Source organism: Falco peregrinus, chromosome 8 (assembly GCF_023634155.1).
Source record: "Falco peregrinus isolate bFalPer1 chromosome 8, bFalPer1.pri, whole genome shotgun sequence".
Lineage (NCBI taxonomy): Eukaryota > Metazoa > Chordata > Aves > Falconiformes > Falconidae > Falco > Falco peregrinus.
The window spans coordinates 6,599,337-6,616,325 of NC_073728.1; the positions used below are offsets into that span (position 1 = coordinate 6,599,337).

General features: G+C 48.0%; 1 protein-coding gene across 2 annotated transcripts in view; it reads right to left on the bottom strand.

Annotated features, from left to right (window-relative positions):
• Positions 1 to 6,758, bottom strand: part of COL6A2 (collagen type VI alpha 2 chain) — a 28,382-nt gene extending 21,624 nt beyond the window's left edge. Inside the window, exons 1-3 of one of the 2 annotated variants that reach the window (XM_005241292.3) lie at positions 6,601 to 6,757; positions 1,850 to 1,984; positions 348 to 946 (exon numbers count right to left, since the gene is read on the bottom strand). In XM_005241292.3, the coding sequence (XP_005241349.2) occupies positions 348 to 946; positions 1,850 to 1,955 (705 nt within the window). In that variant the 5' untranslated portion in view covers positions 1,956 to 1,984; positions 6,601 to 6,757. Of the gene's footprint in view, positions 1 to 347; positions 947 to 1,849; positions 1,985 to 6,600 lie in introns of both variants that reach the window. The other variant, XM_027792241.2, reaches the window with a different exon arrangement.
• Between the last annotated feature and the right edge of the window lie 10,231 nt (positions 6,759 to 16,989).

Genomic DNA, 16,989 nt, shown 5'->3' on the forward strand with positions numbered 1-16,989 from the left:
GCACCCCTGGGTGGGGACCAGGCTGGGGTATGGGTCTGGCCTTCAGCCAGAGCCGGCACTAGGGTGGCAGCCTGCCCAGACATGCCGGGAACAGAGGCACAAACCAGGGAGTGTTGGTTAAGCACCTGACTAGAGAAGCCAGAGGTGCTGAGACTCCCTTTGGCCCATAAGTGCTGAAAGGACGTAAAAAAAGAGGAGGAAAATGGAGGCTTTTCCTGGGTAGAGGTGCTCTCTAGAGCCCTGCCAAAACCCACCGTGGGGCTGCTCAGAAAGCACCTCCCCCCCATCCATGCGCTGCTTCTCTTGTCCCCCCTTATAGTCCCTGCACCCCAGGGGGCATGCCGTACCATAGCCTGGATTATCCTGTCAATGGTATTCATATCGATGTCCAGGGTGTCTTTCTGCGTGATGGCATAGTTGTTGCGGTACAGCTCGTGGGGCAGATTGGCAATCTCCCGCAGCCCCTGCTCGTAGACGTTCTTGCTGGGGGCCACTGCGAAGAGCTTGATCCCCATGTCTCGCGCCCTCTCAGCCTGCATCTTCATCCCCCCACAGGGGCTGCCAGTGACATGGCCATCGGTGATGACTATTGCAAAGTTCACACCTGAGGCCATCTGGGTCTGGATCTGCTCTGTCATGTTGGAGATAGCGCAGTCCGTGAAGGTGCCTCGGCCAAGGTAGTTGATAGCATACAGCCTGGGGAGGTATATGTCTTTGCTGCTCGTTAAAGGGCTGTAAATTTCCACCACGTCTGAGTAATGAAGTCCACCAAACTGCCAAGTGATGTAGACTTGGTTCTGGTAGAGCTCACTCTCCAGTTTATTGATGAACTCAGGGATGAATTTCTTCATTTGATCCACGAGGCTCTGAATAGGCACAGTCTGCAGGGCAATGCTCTCCGAGGTGTCAATGATGAAGTACACGTTGATGGGGCAGTTCCTCTTTTCTACATGGAGACATTTACTCAAATCATGTCAGAGCACTTCACTCATCACTGCACCCCCTTCACTGTCCCTCAGAAAGCTGGACCGAGAAGCATATATAGACAGCGTATAGAGAGCAGCACATGGATTTGTGAAAGTCAGCTTCCTGCGAGGGTGTTGCAGCTTTTACTAATGGCTAACTTTACTAATTTGTTCCCACCTGGGTTGGAGTAAATGAGGAAACTGAGGTCTGAGTGCCAGATTCGAATGAAGAAGAGCAAGGGTATGACTTTTGCTCTGCTTGCCTGCTAGGCTGCTGCTTGCTCTCTGATTTCTAAACATTTTCAAAAAGATCATACTCAAGTGCGATACTGGAAAAACCACCAGTCCCACCTAGCACTAGCAGTAACATCTGTGTTTGGATCGGATGACTCTCCAGTGCCCAGAACTTCAAAATCCTAAGATCTGCTGAGTGCTGAAGCAATCATGAAAATCTCACCCTTTTTTTTTAAAAAAGTCAGGCTGGGCACATACATCACCTCATCTGCACTGCAACTGAAAAGTGCTGAAATTGTCAAAGCGGACAATTTTCTGACATCAGGAACAGAGCTGAGCTCTGGAGACTGGCTGGTATTTGTTACTGCAGCAGCTGGGAGAAGCCGCCACTGGCCGACCCCAGGCTTTTCAATCTCCACCTCTCCTCACTCCAGTGCAAACCCAGGAAGGGGGGTTTCGGTGGAGGACAGTGTTCCCTACAGATGGATTGCTACCACAGGGCACTGCCTGTGACAGGGAAGGGACAGGAGAGGTGAGACGTGCCACTGTCAGTTCTGTGTGAGCGGACTCTACAACTGAGCATGGCCATTGTTTTCGGTGAAACTGCTGCCTACAAAGGAGAGAGACACCCAAATTATCTGGTTAAATACCTGCACAGGAGGTAGAAGTGACATCTCCAGGATCCCCATTAAACTGAGCATGGAGAGGAACCAGAGCCACACAAAGGAGAGTGGAAAAAAAGGCTTGTCGGAACATCTCAGCAGTTCTACTGGATATTTAGATGCCTGTGGGAAAACATAAGTTACATGTTAAACACGATATGCAACCTCCTAGCTCTGCTGGGAAGACACAAAGCCAGCCAATGCTCCTTGTAAATCCTGTCTGTGAAAAACAAGACCTCTCCATCACCATGACACATCACTGGGCTGCTAATATAGATTTTTGTATTGACTTGAAAGCTAAGAAATTAAAGTATTTCCTTTATAGGAGTATGGGCGAATGATTTAAAACTGCTTTAGCTTCTCTTTCAGTCTGAAGGGAGGGATAGGGTGGTGGAGCTATGGACAGTGCATCAGGATCTTCTGGTTTCATGGTTTCTCTCCTGGCTGCCTCGTGCCTCCATAGACTCCATCACCCCCAATCCATGCAGACATATGCATCCGTGCTCCTCTCTGCCTGCTTGGCCAGACTACCAGTGAAAGCATGGAGCAGGTCCTTTCCACCTCCAACTCCCCATGCGGGTGTGGTGATGCCTGCGTACACTGGAAAACTACAACCCCCCTTCCTCAACAGTGCTGCTCTGGAGCCCACACAACCTGCGGAGTGAAGGGATGAATAAACAAGGATTGAAAAAGTGCACATCTTTAGCATTCAACCCATCACTGAGCCCCAAGGTCCAGCTGCACATGGGAGTGTATTTTGTGTAGGGTTATGATAACTTAATCAGAAGAGAAGCTAGAGATCTAGTCTGAAAAGTTCTTGGGAACGTATATAAGTGTTCAGAGAAACCCAGGATTTGAAAGGATATTCACAGACAAAACTCAGGCCACACTTACCCACAGCAAAGAATACGGAGAAGAGGTGATGCTCACCTCTATGTCTAGAGGAAAATAGCACCAACCAGTCTGGCCCCTTGATGGCACGCAGACCAAGTGGTAGCAGAGAGGCTTTTCTGCTTGGTGATCAACTCAACGCAAACCAAAAAGGTTTTGTGAACCAGTGATCTGCTTTATGAAAAGAAGGCCCGAGTACAGTCCAGAAAGAGAGCTTCTTCCTTGAATGGCATTTTTGGGTAGGTCTTGGAAGAGTCCAAGGCTTGAACGGACACTGAGAGTGCATTTCACTGCATTGGCAGTGCAGAAAGAGGGCAAGTTAGTAATGCAGCTGAGCTACTGCCTCAGTTGCATGAGAAATGACATTACTTGAAGATTACAGGCAGCTCAGCTCCCCCCGCATCTCCCTAGAGACCTCTCTCCATGTGGCAACCAGCTATTCCCTGATGGGACATTGCCCTGTTACAGCTTACACTGCAAGCTGCAGTTCATCACAGGGTTCTGCAAACTGGGTTATGCTGGAAAGGCTGGTTTGTATTAGTGCTGCTGATATCCTCACAATAGGGACAGCCTTCCTTCTTACTAAGGCTTGTGCATATGCTAACAAGCCTGCAAGAGCCAATGCTCAGGCTGGATCTCAGATAGAAGAAGAAACCTTCACGCTCTTTGAAGATCTCCTGGGTGGATCCAAATGCTTTGGGAACATCAACTTGAGGTGCTTCACAGGCACGGCTCAGCAAAGCCCCCTGACATCAATGTGCCTCCAGCTCAGCACCAAAATGTCCCTACCAAGTAGTACACGGGTCCTTTTCCTCCCCCTCCAGCTCAGAGAGGCTGCAGAGCTGTCTGCAGAGACCCGACTGTGGCCTTGTGAAGGCCCTGCATAGGTCACTGTGGCTCAATTTTCACTGCACTGCAGAGAACAGTAAAAGTATCATATGAATAAAATACTTTAATGCTAAAGGGGTATTTCAGTTAAGATCAAGATTCCTCCCTCTAGCCTTACTACAGGCTTCACTTGTCTTGCTTGCCCTCCCCAAAGCAGAGCTGCAGGAGATCCTGATCTTTTGTGGAACACAACAGCTTCGTGCCTTCAGACAGCACCATTTCAGAGCCGGGCTTCAGTGGCGACTGAGGAAGCTGGAGACATCAGCTTTTGGAGCGGCTGGGAGCACTGGAGGCTTTGGCCAAGTGTCTGACTCACAGATCATCACGTCCCGAGTTTAACCACCTCCCTCCCTCCCTCCTGCCACATGTGTGTGAGTGGGAAAGTTGCCGCGCAGAAGAGCTGCTCTCCAGGCAGAGCCACAGCAAGCAGTTCAGCTGCATGGGCAACCAGGGCCAGCTCTGGCACAGGACTGCCCCTGCCCGCAGCCCCTGGGCTTTGAACCAAGGCAGTGAGGCACCATGGCCTTTGCTTCTACACCGGCAGAAAGTTGAAAAGCAACAGCTGGAAAGACCAGACCCAGCTCACTTCTTTGTGGTCCTGTTGCACGCAGAATGGGTGGACATGTGGGGGGTGTGTGTGTGCTGCTGGAGACTCCTCTCCCATCTAAGGGGTCTCCATGGCTGGGGTGGGTGATGGTGCCTATTTTGGCATCTTCAGAGCACTATCAGCTCTTGTGATGCTGTTACAAATCTTGTAATGTTTGAAGTTTTCCTTAAAGCCCCACCTCCTGCTGCAAAACGGTGAAATGAAATCTCAGGTTTCACCAGCAAAAGGGTGCATTTTGGACTAATGCATTTGCTGGATGTTGAAGACAATTTTTGGACACTGATAGTCCAGAAAACTAATGGGAAGAGCAGGCTGGAAGCTGACTCATTGCACTTGAATACTTGGGTCTGCCCACCCTGCTCTTCCTTGACCTTTCTCCCTCTGCAAGAACAGGACCATGATATTGTAGGAGCAAGGCCTTACAGTGACTTATCTTGAAATTTCTTTCTCTCAGTATTTGTATTGCTGAGTGATTCATCTCTTTCCCCACAAGATGCACACAAGGAAAAAACACCAGGGAACCTTGAGCAGTGATTTTGGGTCCTCTGAACAGATTTTGAGGATGCTGCTTTGCACTATCCTCCCCGCATTAAGGTCTATGCTCCTACCAAATGTCTCAGATGCTCAGCAGAAAAAAGCATGGTCTTGTCTACTGCTCCCACACTCAGACCCCAGGTGACCTGGCTGTTACGCACATAATTGCAAAATTATATGGAGTTATCTACACAGAGCCCTGCAAAAATGGTGGTCTTGCAGGAGGACCTGAGTTTTTTGCTTGTGGGTACTTCCCACCCTGACCAACTGAACCAAATGTATTATTATGGCAAACAAATGACTTGCAATGACTCTTTCAAATGTGAAAATTATTGTCAGTTTATCTGTGCTCTCACAACAGATTATCAGATTTTAATGCACCAGAAAGGTCACCTCATGTGCTTGGCCAGGCAGAACCATGGTCTGTCTTATCCCACACATCGATATTTATGATGTTCCTCCTGGTGCATGGTGCATTTCTCCCTCAACACCACAACATCTATTATAGCTGAGCAAATCGTTCCCAGATTCACAAAAATTCAGGTTCTCTGCTCTCTAAGCTAAGTCTGCCTGCAAGGACCTTATTTAAAGCCACAAAAATCGCATTACTCTCAAGAAAGGAGAATTACAGTAGCTATGCTATATTCAGAATAATGTTTGAAACTGCACTGAAGCTCTGACACGGACCCAGCCCCAAGTCTTTTCATGGCCATGCCCAGTGGTCACTGCTCAAATGCTTGCTGAATAAAACCAGAAAAACCCCAAAATGTGTCCCATCTGGAACAGAAGATTTTATAAACGCACCTTGCCTTCCTCGTTTGCGTGCCCACAGTTTGCATGTTGCACGCGGAGGGAATTGCAGTGTCGGTTGCAGTCACTATCCAGACGTGCCCATAGTTTTAGACCCTGGGCACACCACCCAGGGTGAAAGTTTCCCCACGTCTGCTGGGGATCCAGCCCTTCTCCAGCCCTTCTATTCCAACCATCTCAGAACTTCAGCCAGGCAAAGGCCAGGCCAAAGGAAGGCTGGGGGAGGGAGGAGGAAGGGGGGGGGGGGCAGCTTGCCCCCCAGGGATACTAGAGCCCCTTGGAGCTTTGGCTTTGGCAGCCAGAAAGCTCCACGTACAGCACTCAAGCAGACCCCTGCCACCATAAATAAATAAATAAACAAACAAACAAACAAATAAATAAATAACTGATGAGAGGATGCAAGTGCAATAAGCTCACAGGCATTTCCAAACGTGCTGTTACCCCGCAAAACAGAGGAGCTGGTGCTGATGGAACTCAGCATAACTAGGAGATGCGAATCACAGGTTTGACTAATCCGTATCTGCTGAAATTCCGAAAATCAAAGAGGAATGGTGCAGCAGAACAGAGGCTCAGGCGCACAGCAGCAGCGCAGTCCCGTGCTGCTGCTGCTGCCATCGCTTCACTGTAGCTGCTGAGGTCAACCCAGTTGTCCCAGGGAAGAATTTGGTTCAACAGGTCCCCACCAAGAGACTTCTATACCTCTGGCCCCGGCAGAGCCTGTGGCTCACGCTACCTGCACCTGGCAAACCCCCTTGGAAAATGCCCGAACTATTGAAAAGTGGAGAGCAACAGCAAAAAAATAGATTTTCTTACAGCAGGTACTGCCTGAGCACGATGTGTCTGGGATGAGCGGCTGGCGGGGCAGCCCGGGAGCTGTGCCGCCCGCAGAGCCCCCGGCTGGGATTTCAGAGCCCGGCTCTGGAAAACCCAAACCGGAGAATTCCCAGCTGGAGAACCGTCAGCCAACAGCCACCCGACCGCTCTACCAGGAGAAGAAAACTCTGCTTACCTGGAAAACGAAGTCATGGAACTCTGCTTCCCCCAACCCTCCCCAAGGCCGGGGCGCAGCGCTGGGGAGCGGCGGGACGCGGGGCGCTCCCTGCGGCGGGGGGCGAGCGGCGGGGCGCGGGGCGGAGCGGCCGCCTCCAGCCCCCTCCCTCCCGTCCCTGGCAGGCTGGAGCTGCCCTCTGTGTTCCTCCTCCTCCTCCAAAACCCGGCACAGCTTCCTCTGTAGTAGCCCCAGCCATCCACGGAGAGTCACTGTGGGTCCACCGCCACCGCGGGAGGGTCCCCTCCCACCCGCCCCCCCCCCCCCAGGGGCAGATGCTGGGCTGGGGCGAGGCTGTCATCTTTGGAGCTGAAGGCATCTTTGTTTTCAAGGAGCTGGAAGAAGTCTCGTTTTTCCATGATGAGGCCCCTTTTCGTGGTTGGCATTGCCGCCCCACGTATTTATACCATCAAATAGCGTTCCTTTTTCTTTCCCCCTGCTGTCCTCCTCCTCCTCTTCCCATCCGAGTAACGTGTCCTGAGCGGAACAAATAGAACATTTTTTAAAAAAAGCAACTTCCATCTTGGTCTTTGCAAATATCCAAACCTTGCTCATAGTCTTCCAAGTCTGAGTATTACTATTACCTCTTTCTATTGATTCATTTCTGGGCTTTGTTTTTTTGTTGTTGTTGCCTTGGAGGTTTTTGGGGGGTGTTTTTTTAATTTATTTTTAGTTTCACAGGCAATTTTTAGCTCTGCTGAATGAAAAGTAGGGGCAAATATCCCAACAAAATATGGACAACAGCAATGACTTCCAGGAACGTGGCCTGTTATCCCTTGAGCTATGACTTTGTGTCTCCAAACTTTTGTGTAAAGGGACAGTGTGAAGGGACCAGAACCGAGCCACAGCTGCCAGAGAAGGTGACCACAGTGCAGACACCCAGGTTACCTTCTATTTCACTGTGCTGGCTCCCAAGTAGTGACCAAAGCAAAGGATTTGTCTCAGGAGATCTCAGAGTAAGCTGCTAACCCACCACTCCTGACCTACAGGAACATGTTGCTGAGGCTGTTTGTGTTTGCAAAAAACATCTGAACTAGCAGGCAAAGATAATAAACCAATTCCATGTAGCTGCTCGTGCTTATAAAGGTACATTTCTGGAGTGTCTTCTGTGTCAGCACCTTCACCCGCAGTACCCTGGTGGACATGGCAGTATTGGGTTTAGGGTTGGACTCGGTGATCTTAAAGGTCTTTTCCAAAGTAAATGCTTCTGATGCTCAAGCATCATCTATAGGGGCCACAGTCACAAGCTAGAATTTTACATGCCCGTTTCCCCGTCCATCTCAAAGCCCTGTGACAGAAGCAGGACTCATTCTGGAGCAAGGGGACGCTGAAGAATAAACATACCTGAGAAACAAGAAATTCCTCAACGACTCCTTGGAAGAGCAAAGAAAGATTTTGTGGGGCCATCGCTTTCCAGGGGCACTACTGCAGCTCTAAATGGGATGGTTTCTTTTCCTCTGGAGCATCTTTAGTGAAGAGGAGTTGTCCAGCCTCTGATGACAGCAATTTATGGGACCATACATGAGATGTCTAAGCAAAGCATTCATCTTCTGGTAATCTGGCAAACACACCACATACCAGGCCATTTCTTTCGCCTACTTTGCTGTTAAGTCCAAGTTCTGCTGCATGCATGAATACACATCAATGCTGCTTCTAATCCATGTTCACTATGTCTATTTCTAGGTGAATCTGCTGCTGCAGAAGCTATTTTTCCAGCAAGATGCTTTATCACAAACAGCTGGGCAACACATCTGTCTCCTACATTGCTGGTGAGTGCCCAAAGTGTAGAAAGGGGGAGAGCTCAGGCCCACACTTCCATATCTCCCTCTTCCTCCTCGCAGACCTGTGAATATTGTCTTTTGTCTGCAGCTTCTTGACCACAGGACCTACAGACTTTTAGCTTTGTGTGCTTCTTCTCATGTCAAATCAAAACCTTTTCCTGCAGCTTGGCATGACATACTGCTTTGTCCCCATGAGGATTCTCATGTATTTTACAAAACAGCCCCCTGTTGCATCCTTTTCCTCAATAAAAAAAGGCTAATGTGGTCTTTCTCACCTACCTAGGCATCCATTTTCATGACATCTGCAGGAATATTATCTTCCCACCCGTCACAGACGGCCACATCTAGTGAGTTCATTTCTTACGTTGCGGTGGTCTGACATACAGGCACACTGAAGCGGTAGTATGTCCTGTTTACACAGAAATTCAGGCAAAATAACCTCAAAACAAGATTATGCTCTTGTCTGGATATTTTTTACAATCTTTTTTGTAACTCGCACCATTAAAAGCCTGAGCTAGTACTCTGTAATTAAATTTTGTTCTTGTGAATGGGATGAGAATGTAGGAAGCTCTAGAGGAAAATGGACGTGGGGGAGACGACAGGACTAAAATTTTATTTACCATCTTCTTTCTTCTTTGTAAGAGGAATCAAGATGGGCAAAGACATTTCTTTTTGTGTGCAGAGATCCTCTTTTATACATAGCTCTTGCTCTCTGCGTACAGAGGTCTGTGCAGGTGAGGAATCACTGCCTTTCACTCATGGAAGCCTCGTCCACTATTTCTGTCCTCCCTTTGGCTCCTTTTCCTAATCCTCAAACCGATTGCCTTTCTGTTCTTCTCCTTTCAATAGAACTGCAAACCTCATGGTAAGATTTTTGCAGAGAATGCGCATGGACGTGGATTAGCTGCTCATACTTTATGTATCTGACCTGTGTACTGGTATTGCTGCTCATGGAACACCCTATATACCGAACAGATAATTACTATTCAATTACATTTAAAATAGAGACAGAGGAAATGGAGGAAAATGAGGAGTGGAAAGCAAGAAGGAAAAAAATGCTTGATTTTCTGCTCTCCCCCATGACTCTGTATAGAGTTTGAAGTAAGGGAGTCAATCAGGCACAGACCACAGAGGGCTACTCTTTCAGTGAAATCCACTTGTAGACTTAAATGGGATTTACTGTATGTTTAGCTGTTACTTTGTAAACTGTGTAGCTGCTCTTTTTTTTATTTTAACATCTGACTTGTAACCCTCAATAAAATACAATCTCCTAGTTTTAAATCACTTACGTACATCTGAAACAGTTTTATGGGACTGCTGTCGTTCTCTGGAAAACAGCTACTGTAGTTTCTTTGTGTCTGTCTGCAATTGCATCCACCCTTCATGTGATTCTGAGTTTATACAGTGGTCTCCAAGGGTCTTGTTTCCTAAATAATGTGAAGAGAACCAAAACTGAGGCCAAGACTATTAAGTGCTTAGTGAAAGCAACTAATGCTAGTTTTCAAATATTTATAAGTATGCAGTTGATAATTTCAGCATTTTCACTGATGACAAACAGAAGGGTGGATTTTACATCCTTTCGTAGTTGCCATTTTCTCAAATTCTTGCTTCCTAACTCAATTCAGACAATGCATTTGTATTTCTGCCCCTGCAGCCGGCAAACCCCTGCTCCTCTGAGGCTCAGGGTTGTAACTCTGCCATTTGCCGTGCTGACTTCTCTCAGCACCTGAAGTACCACAGTCCTGTAGTCCCTGCAGACAAGGCTGCCTCCGGCCTTCTCACTTTCAGCCAACTCTTCCCTGTGTTTGAGCAGTGGGGCCAAAAAAGCATCTCCCCTAGTTCCTTCATTCATCACAAAATTGCCTTCAAATGATTCCAGACCCCCCTCGTGGTGGCCGTGCCCAGCCACACTGCTATCCTAGCAGGTAGTGGGGGGGTTAAACCCACTCATGAGTACTATGCGGCTGCAAGGATTCCTCCAAGTGCCTAAAGAAAACTTCACCCACCTCTTCTTCTTCATCGGGTGGGCTGCAGCAGACCCCCACTACAGCTTCACCTGCTGGTCCACTCTCTGGTCCTCACCGCCCCCAGAGCAGATGCTGGGTGCAGGCTTGGCTGGCTTTGAGGCATCCCTGGCAGGTCATGCTCATACTCGCCAGTGCTCAGGAGAAGACATCTATTAAAGAAAGAAAAAAAAAAGAAAAAAACATTTCTTTTTCTAGATTAACCCAGGTCATGTACGTGAACAACAGCCCCCATGGTGTTTGACATTCTTGAATTGTGGTAAAATGAGACACAAAGGGGAGCCTTTCTGAAGAGAAAAGCAAATGTTCATTTGATACCATATTTTAGCAGCATTTCCTGGGATTTAAGCCATCAAAACCAACTGTTCCAGGATGTTTAGAGAGTCACCATGAACACACAAGTGCAATCTGAGGCTTTGCATACTTTTTTTGTATCTTAATATTCTGGCGTTAATTTTTAAGTCTCCTATGCTATTGCAGTTCTTATTTACTTAGCACCCCACTTCTATGCTCAGCATTTGCGTGCTTATAAATTATTGTTTGCTAACACATAGGGAAGTACTGTTTGGAGTTTCGAGAATTTTGTTTTAAACAGCCCCAAGGATTTCCCAACCTACAGCGTTATTGAAGCCTTGCCAGATGCAGACCCATATTGGTGACCATGTGGTTTTTCACTAAAGCTCAAAATCCTTAGAGGATGCTGATATCGCAGAGACTCTACTTTGTTTAAATAGAGTGGTGGGAAAAATGAGCGGCCAGAAATGGAGGTGACATCCCCCATCTCCCGGCCACTCCCATGCTGCACAGACTCCAGAGAAGCTTACGAGAGCCACCCGTAATGCATTGCTGTGGTGCAGCTTGCTTTTGCTGGTGGCCCAAGGACCCGTTTTGGTTCTGCTCTGCCCAGCAGAGGTTTTGTTATGAGACACTGCTCAAGGGAACGGCACGCTCCTGCTCTCTGTCCCAGCTGCAGGCTACTCCTCACCGAGGCTTTGCTCCCACAGCCAGCCATGAGCCTCCTTCCCCACATTTTCTAATAATCCTCTGAAAGCATTTGTTTAGACCTCACTAGCGTGGAGACCCTTGATCTGAGTTTTATTACCCCTCTGCTCAAGATCTCCCTTCCCAGGATCAGTTTGAGTACGCTGGCTTGAAGAAACAGCAGGGATGCTCCGGGACTCCCGTGCCAAGCTGCTCTGGTTGCACATTTTCTTTGGGTCTTTGAAGTTTGTCCTTTTGAAATTGTGGCCATACTCACAAACTTGTTAATATTTTACCTTCAGTTGCTTAGTCCAAGTTTATTGTCTAGAGTCAGCTTTCTTAAGTGCCCTGACGGCTCACCACTTCTGGAGCTGCTCCCTCCCAGCAGGGTGAAAGCCCAGGGCTTCCAGATGACCACTTCTGGGTCTCTTTGCCATCAGGTGGAGGAGTCACCTCGGGTGTTTCAGTACCAGGAGGGTGCCCGGGGCTCTCCCAGAGGTGCCAGGTAGCAGCAACACTAAGTCACACATGAACCCAGCAAGCAAAAAAATGGGTGGACAGAGAGCAGAGAGAGCGGGGAAAGGATGGGCTGAAATCCTTTCTCCCAGAATACTTCCCCTTTTACCGGTTTCACAATCCTTGCTTTTTGGTGCTTTCATCTCTTGCAGCACATTTTTTCCATGCAGCCAGTCAAGACGGTTGAGTCCCCAAACTCATTGACTCATTGGGAAGAGCTTTTGCATAGTGAAGCAATTGCATTCCAGCTCCCTGGCAAGGCAGGGCCTGCGAGGCGACTGATGCCTCCGTGGTCCACAGTATGCGCCGGATAACCCTGAGCTAGCTTTGTGGAGATTTCAAATCATCTTTAGTTTTGTAGCCCAGGGTAGGGAAGGAGTTAAAACACACAGTTTGCATCTTTAGGGCTTCGTGGTGAAATACAGGGAGAGCAGAATGACCCAGCTGCATTTGTTTTATTTTCTTGTCACCAGAGAAACGAGAAGGAAAAACTTGCAGTGGTGTTTCCATGAAATTAAGAGAAAAAACCACATAGTTTATAGAGGAAACCTCATTCGCCTCCCCAGCCTTTTACCAGTGATGGTTCAAAAAAATGTACATTTTTTAACTTAGTCACATCCCGCCCCACCCACGGTCCTTAATACCACGTACAGACCTAAGAAAGATTTCGGTTTCTTCTTCTGCCGATGATCTTCTATCTAAACATTTGCTTTTTTCACTGCTGGAGCCTGGAGGTACCGCCTCCCCATGAAATGACTGCTCTGGCTAAGGTTACAAATAAAATATAGACCTCTTCTGTTAGATTTCAGCTAACTGTATGAATAATATTCCCTTCAGACATACTCATTATATCAAACCATAAATCTACTGGGGGACACTTGCAATGACTGATGGGTATAAATAGAAAGGAAAGGAATTAATTAGGGCCTTATCCTGGGAAAAGAGGGGGCTGAAAGGGATCAGATAGGGGGGAAAAAAGCCTTTCCTCTGAATGTGGGGGTACAGCAGTGTGGGCTGCTGGGCTGGGTAGGGGCTGGCCCCAGTGAGTGACTTTCCTCAGGAGTCTGGTGGCCTGGCAAGGACACATTAGGGCTCAGCAATTGAGCTGATTTATTTGAAATGCTAGTCTTGCCTTTAATCCCAGTTTTGTCTCTCTGTAACCACACTATTCTCTTGCCCTCTGGTTTTAAATAAATGTTTCCAACATCAAACTGTGTAGGCAGCTGAATCCTTGGGACAGATTATGTGTAATTCCCATTTCCACAGGACCAGTAAAGAGGAATTAGAAAGGAAATATGAAAAAAACCCCACCGCCCTTGAAGCCAATGAAAGGCTTTTTACTGGCTTTAGGGGCCTGTGATTTAGGTCCTAGAAGAAAATCTGTAACTTCAAGACTGAAGCAACTTGTAACTAAAGATGCTCACCAAGAGAAATCATTACGTTTAGCTTCTTGAAAACCCCTAATCCTCACAACCCCCCCCCAGGAGGTGGGGGTAACCTGAGAAATGAGCTTGGCTCTCCTCATTTGGATGCTTTAGGCAGGGTGCAGTAGTGCAGCACTCCAATACGAGCCCAGGTCAGTAGGGAAGGCAGCAGGGAAGGTCTGCGCTGCCTAACACTGCGCTGGCAAACCAGCTGCACGCACCGGTGGGTTGATGGGCACAAAACACCGCACAGGTAAACGACAGCAAAGAATAAAACGGAACAGTAATAGCTTCTGGAGTTTCTGCAGTGGTGAGGAACTGTACTGAGCTACTCACTAACCACATTGCCCCCAAACGCTCTGGAAGACAAGTGCAGTCCTAGAGCAAGGGATTCCACCGTGGCCCTTTTCACCACCTGAATATGGGCTTAAATTTGTCCCAGGTTAAACTACCAATAATTTGCAAATATTTTGCACAAATGTGCAATCATAGTCATTTGCAAAAACAAAATTTTGCAGCTAATTCAAGTCTTGCTATCAGTGTATTCCACAGGCACACAGATGTGCCTCTGGACTGGAACAATAGAGACCTCTGATATCTGAGCCAACCTCAGCCACCAAGTCACGAAGCAAAAGCCCAGCGTGTCCCCACCCCTCCTTGGACTGACTTTACGTGCCAAACCCTCCTGGGACTTGCTTTCCTCCCCCTGGTTAGAGGCTGCAGGGAGCTGCCCTGCTCTGCTGACACCCCTGTCCCAGGGAGCGTGGTGGGCAGCCACCCAGCTGCTGTTCCTTGGCTTGCAGAGCTTTTCCAGTGCTCAACGGCTGTTGCTTTTCACGTATTTGATGTGAATCCAGGGAACCTTGTGCAGCTCTTTGGTGCAGCTCCCTGGGTCACGTACAGCAGAGCATAGCTTGTCTGCTTTTGGCATGGTGCTTAACACCTCCCCTTCCCTTACACACATGCTTGAATTTTTGCTCTAATACAAAATGTTAGAGGCCCTCGTTTCATTTGTAGCTATAGACTGATGCTCAAGAAATGTATAATTCTGTAATGAAGTGTTCTCCTGGCCAAATACAAGATTGCAATAAAATTTCCCTCTGCTGTCAGGCGAACTCGCTACTACTGACAAGAAAAAATGGTATTTGCACCATGTCATAAACATTTGAACAGTAGTTTTATGCATGTAAGAAATGTAATATAATTAGATACATAGTTAGTGTTAAGAAGATGATTCTTATCTGATGTCATTTCAAAAGGCCTCCTACAAAGTAAAAGAAAAAACCAAAACCAAAAATTATGCTGCACTATTAACTTGTATTCCTCTGAGGCAAAACAAGCAAATACTCTGCAGAGTGAGTGAGGGATACTGAGGCACAGAAGGAGAGCGATATTCCATGCTTCCTTGCATTCTTTTTTGATGGTACCTTAAATCAGCCCAAGAGAACACAGTCACAAGGAATCTAAAGTATTTTTGCCAGAGATGTGACATACCCTTTTAGCAGGGGAACTGAACATCTGTGCTCTTTGAGCATTAATGTGAGCCCAACCTCCAACAACAAATGAAATCATTTTGATCACATGCACACAATAAATAACATCTTATGTTTATACTACTTTTCCTGAAGGCTACCAGTGGAGTGCTTATCTCTTGTCCAAAGAGGCATGACATTTTCCAGCTTCAGTGTGTGATAAACAAAATTAACAGTGGGGAGGTGAAAGTGCAGGCACTTTCTTTTACATACAGTTCTTCTTTTGCTTACAGTGCTTCTCCCTCCCTTCTGTCCCTCGCCTGTCCAGACTGCGACAGCCTCCATCTACAAAGATAAAAGTATACATAGAGAAGCAGAAATGAGCAAGAAATCATGCATTATTTGTTTGTTTTATAATTATATTCAGGCACAGGAACCAGATTTTCATTTTGCATTGAGATTTCCCCTGCACCACTCTGGCAGTCTCAAGGGTCCTGAAGTGGTTGACATTACCTACCCGAGTGCCTCTTCATGCAGCAGCACGATTAGTATAACTGCATTAAAAAAATGTGCCCTGCCATGGAATCGTGAAGCAGATTGTTTGTGCCTGTCCTAAAGTCGTGGTAGTCATTTTGGCAAGCTCACCAGTCTGCTCTCAGGAGAAGCTTCGAGGCTCAACAGGTGAACGATGTACGAGGTCAGGCAAACATGAGCATCCTTAAAAGCAGCCCGCTCATGTTGGCACACCTCCCCACCTCACGAAGGCAGGATGGACACCCTGTCCGCTTAGCCCATCTCTGTCAGACATGAAAAAATCAGAGGTGCATCTGTGATTAAGGCATGAGTTAGCATAGCCCACCGTCGGGGAGGCACAGGGACAAGCATGGTGAGAAAGGGTGAAGGCTGCTGGAAAAGGGAAATGGGAAAGGAAGGATTTGCAGGAGCCACTGTGGGGAAATCAGCCTCCCACATCCCTTCAGGGGAATCCAGATAATTGACGGCTGTAGGAGTGCTTGATAGAAAACCCCAGACCAGGGACAATTAAGTTCCCCAGGCCTCTCATCAAGAACACATGGATCCCATTGAGAGACCACAGCCTGGCCAGCACTGAGCAGACATCTCCTTGGGGGACAACAGGGGACTGCCAGTGTCTAGCAACAGGAGACAGCAGGCAGGGGCTGGTTTTGGCAAAGCCTCTGCCATCCTTCGTCACTGTGAGCAAACAGCGAGCTTGCCTCCGGTCCAGGAGTTTGCCCTTGAAACCTCTGGGAAGAGGTGTGGGAGCACAAGAGGTGCCAGATCTACATTTGCCCCTCCACAGCTGTGGCTGTAGGTGCTGCAGCTGCCAGAGAAAACCCATGTGGGCTCCCTGCCACCAGGAGCTGGCGCTGGCCTTCAGGGAGCACACCAGAGAGGACCTGAACCAGAAATGCCAGTAAAGATTACAGCCCGGCTTTGCTACCTCTGAGATGCTGACATCCATGACCAGCACCTGCCCCAGTTTCAATAGCATCATGCTGACTTAAGAGTCTGCTTTCAGGGAAAACAGGTTTCCAGAATCAGGAGCTGCTTTCATGCAGCCCAAAGTCCACATTTCAGGGGAACACGCATTTAAGAGCTGTCATTTGAATTACAAATTAATGACAAAGTCTTTTAACATTATCACAGCCTTAACATACATGTGCTGTAAACTACCCGGACAATTAGGGTAGACACGGTAATACTGTGTCCATGCACTCAGTAAACAACCCCCCTCACCCTAAATTAAGAGCGTTACAAGTTTAAACACATACATGTGACAATCTCCACCCCTTGTCCCTATGGAGGAGGACACAGGGTTTACACTGTGATAACCTCCATCCCTTGCCCATGCAGAACAGAGATCCCAGAACAAGACAGCTACTTGAATATTCACCTACTGCAGACTCCACGCACTGTCCATCCATGGCGGGGGGATCCCCTTTGCGGGAAGAGCAGGATGGATCCAGTGCTCCACGTACTCCTCCGCTAGTCCCTCCCAAAGGCTCTCTCCCCTGCCTGGCACACTGTGGGCCCCAGCAGCCTGCTCTCAGGAGCCAACGGCTGCATCCCACCAGCTCCGGTGTCCCAGCACCACTGTACCCACTGCAGGAGCATCTCCTTGTGTCACAAC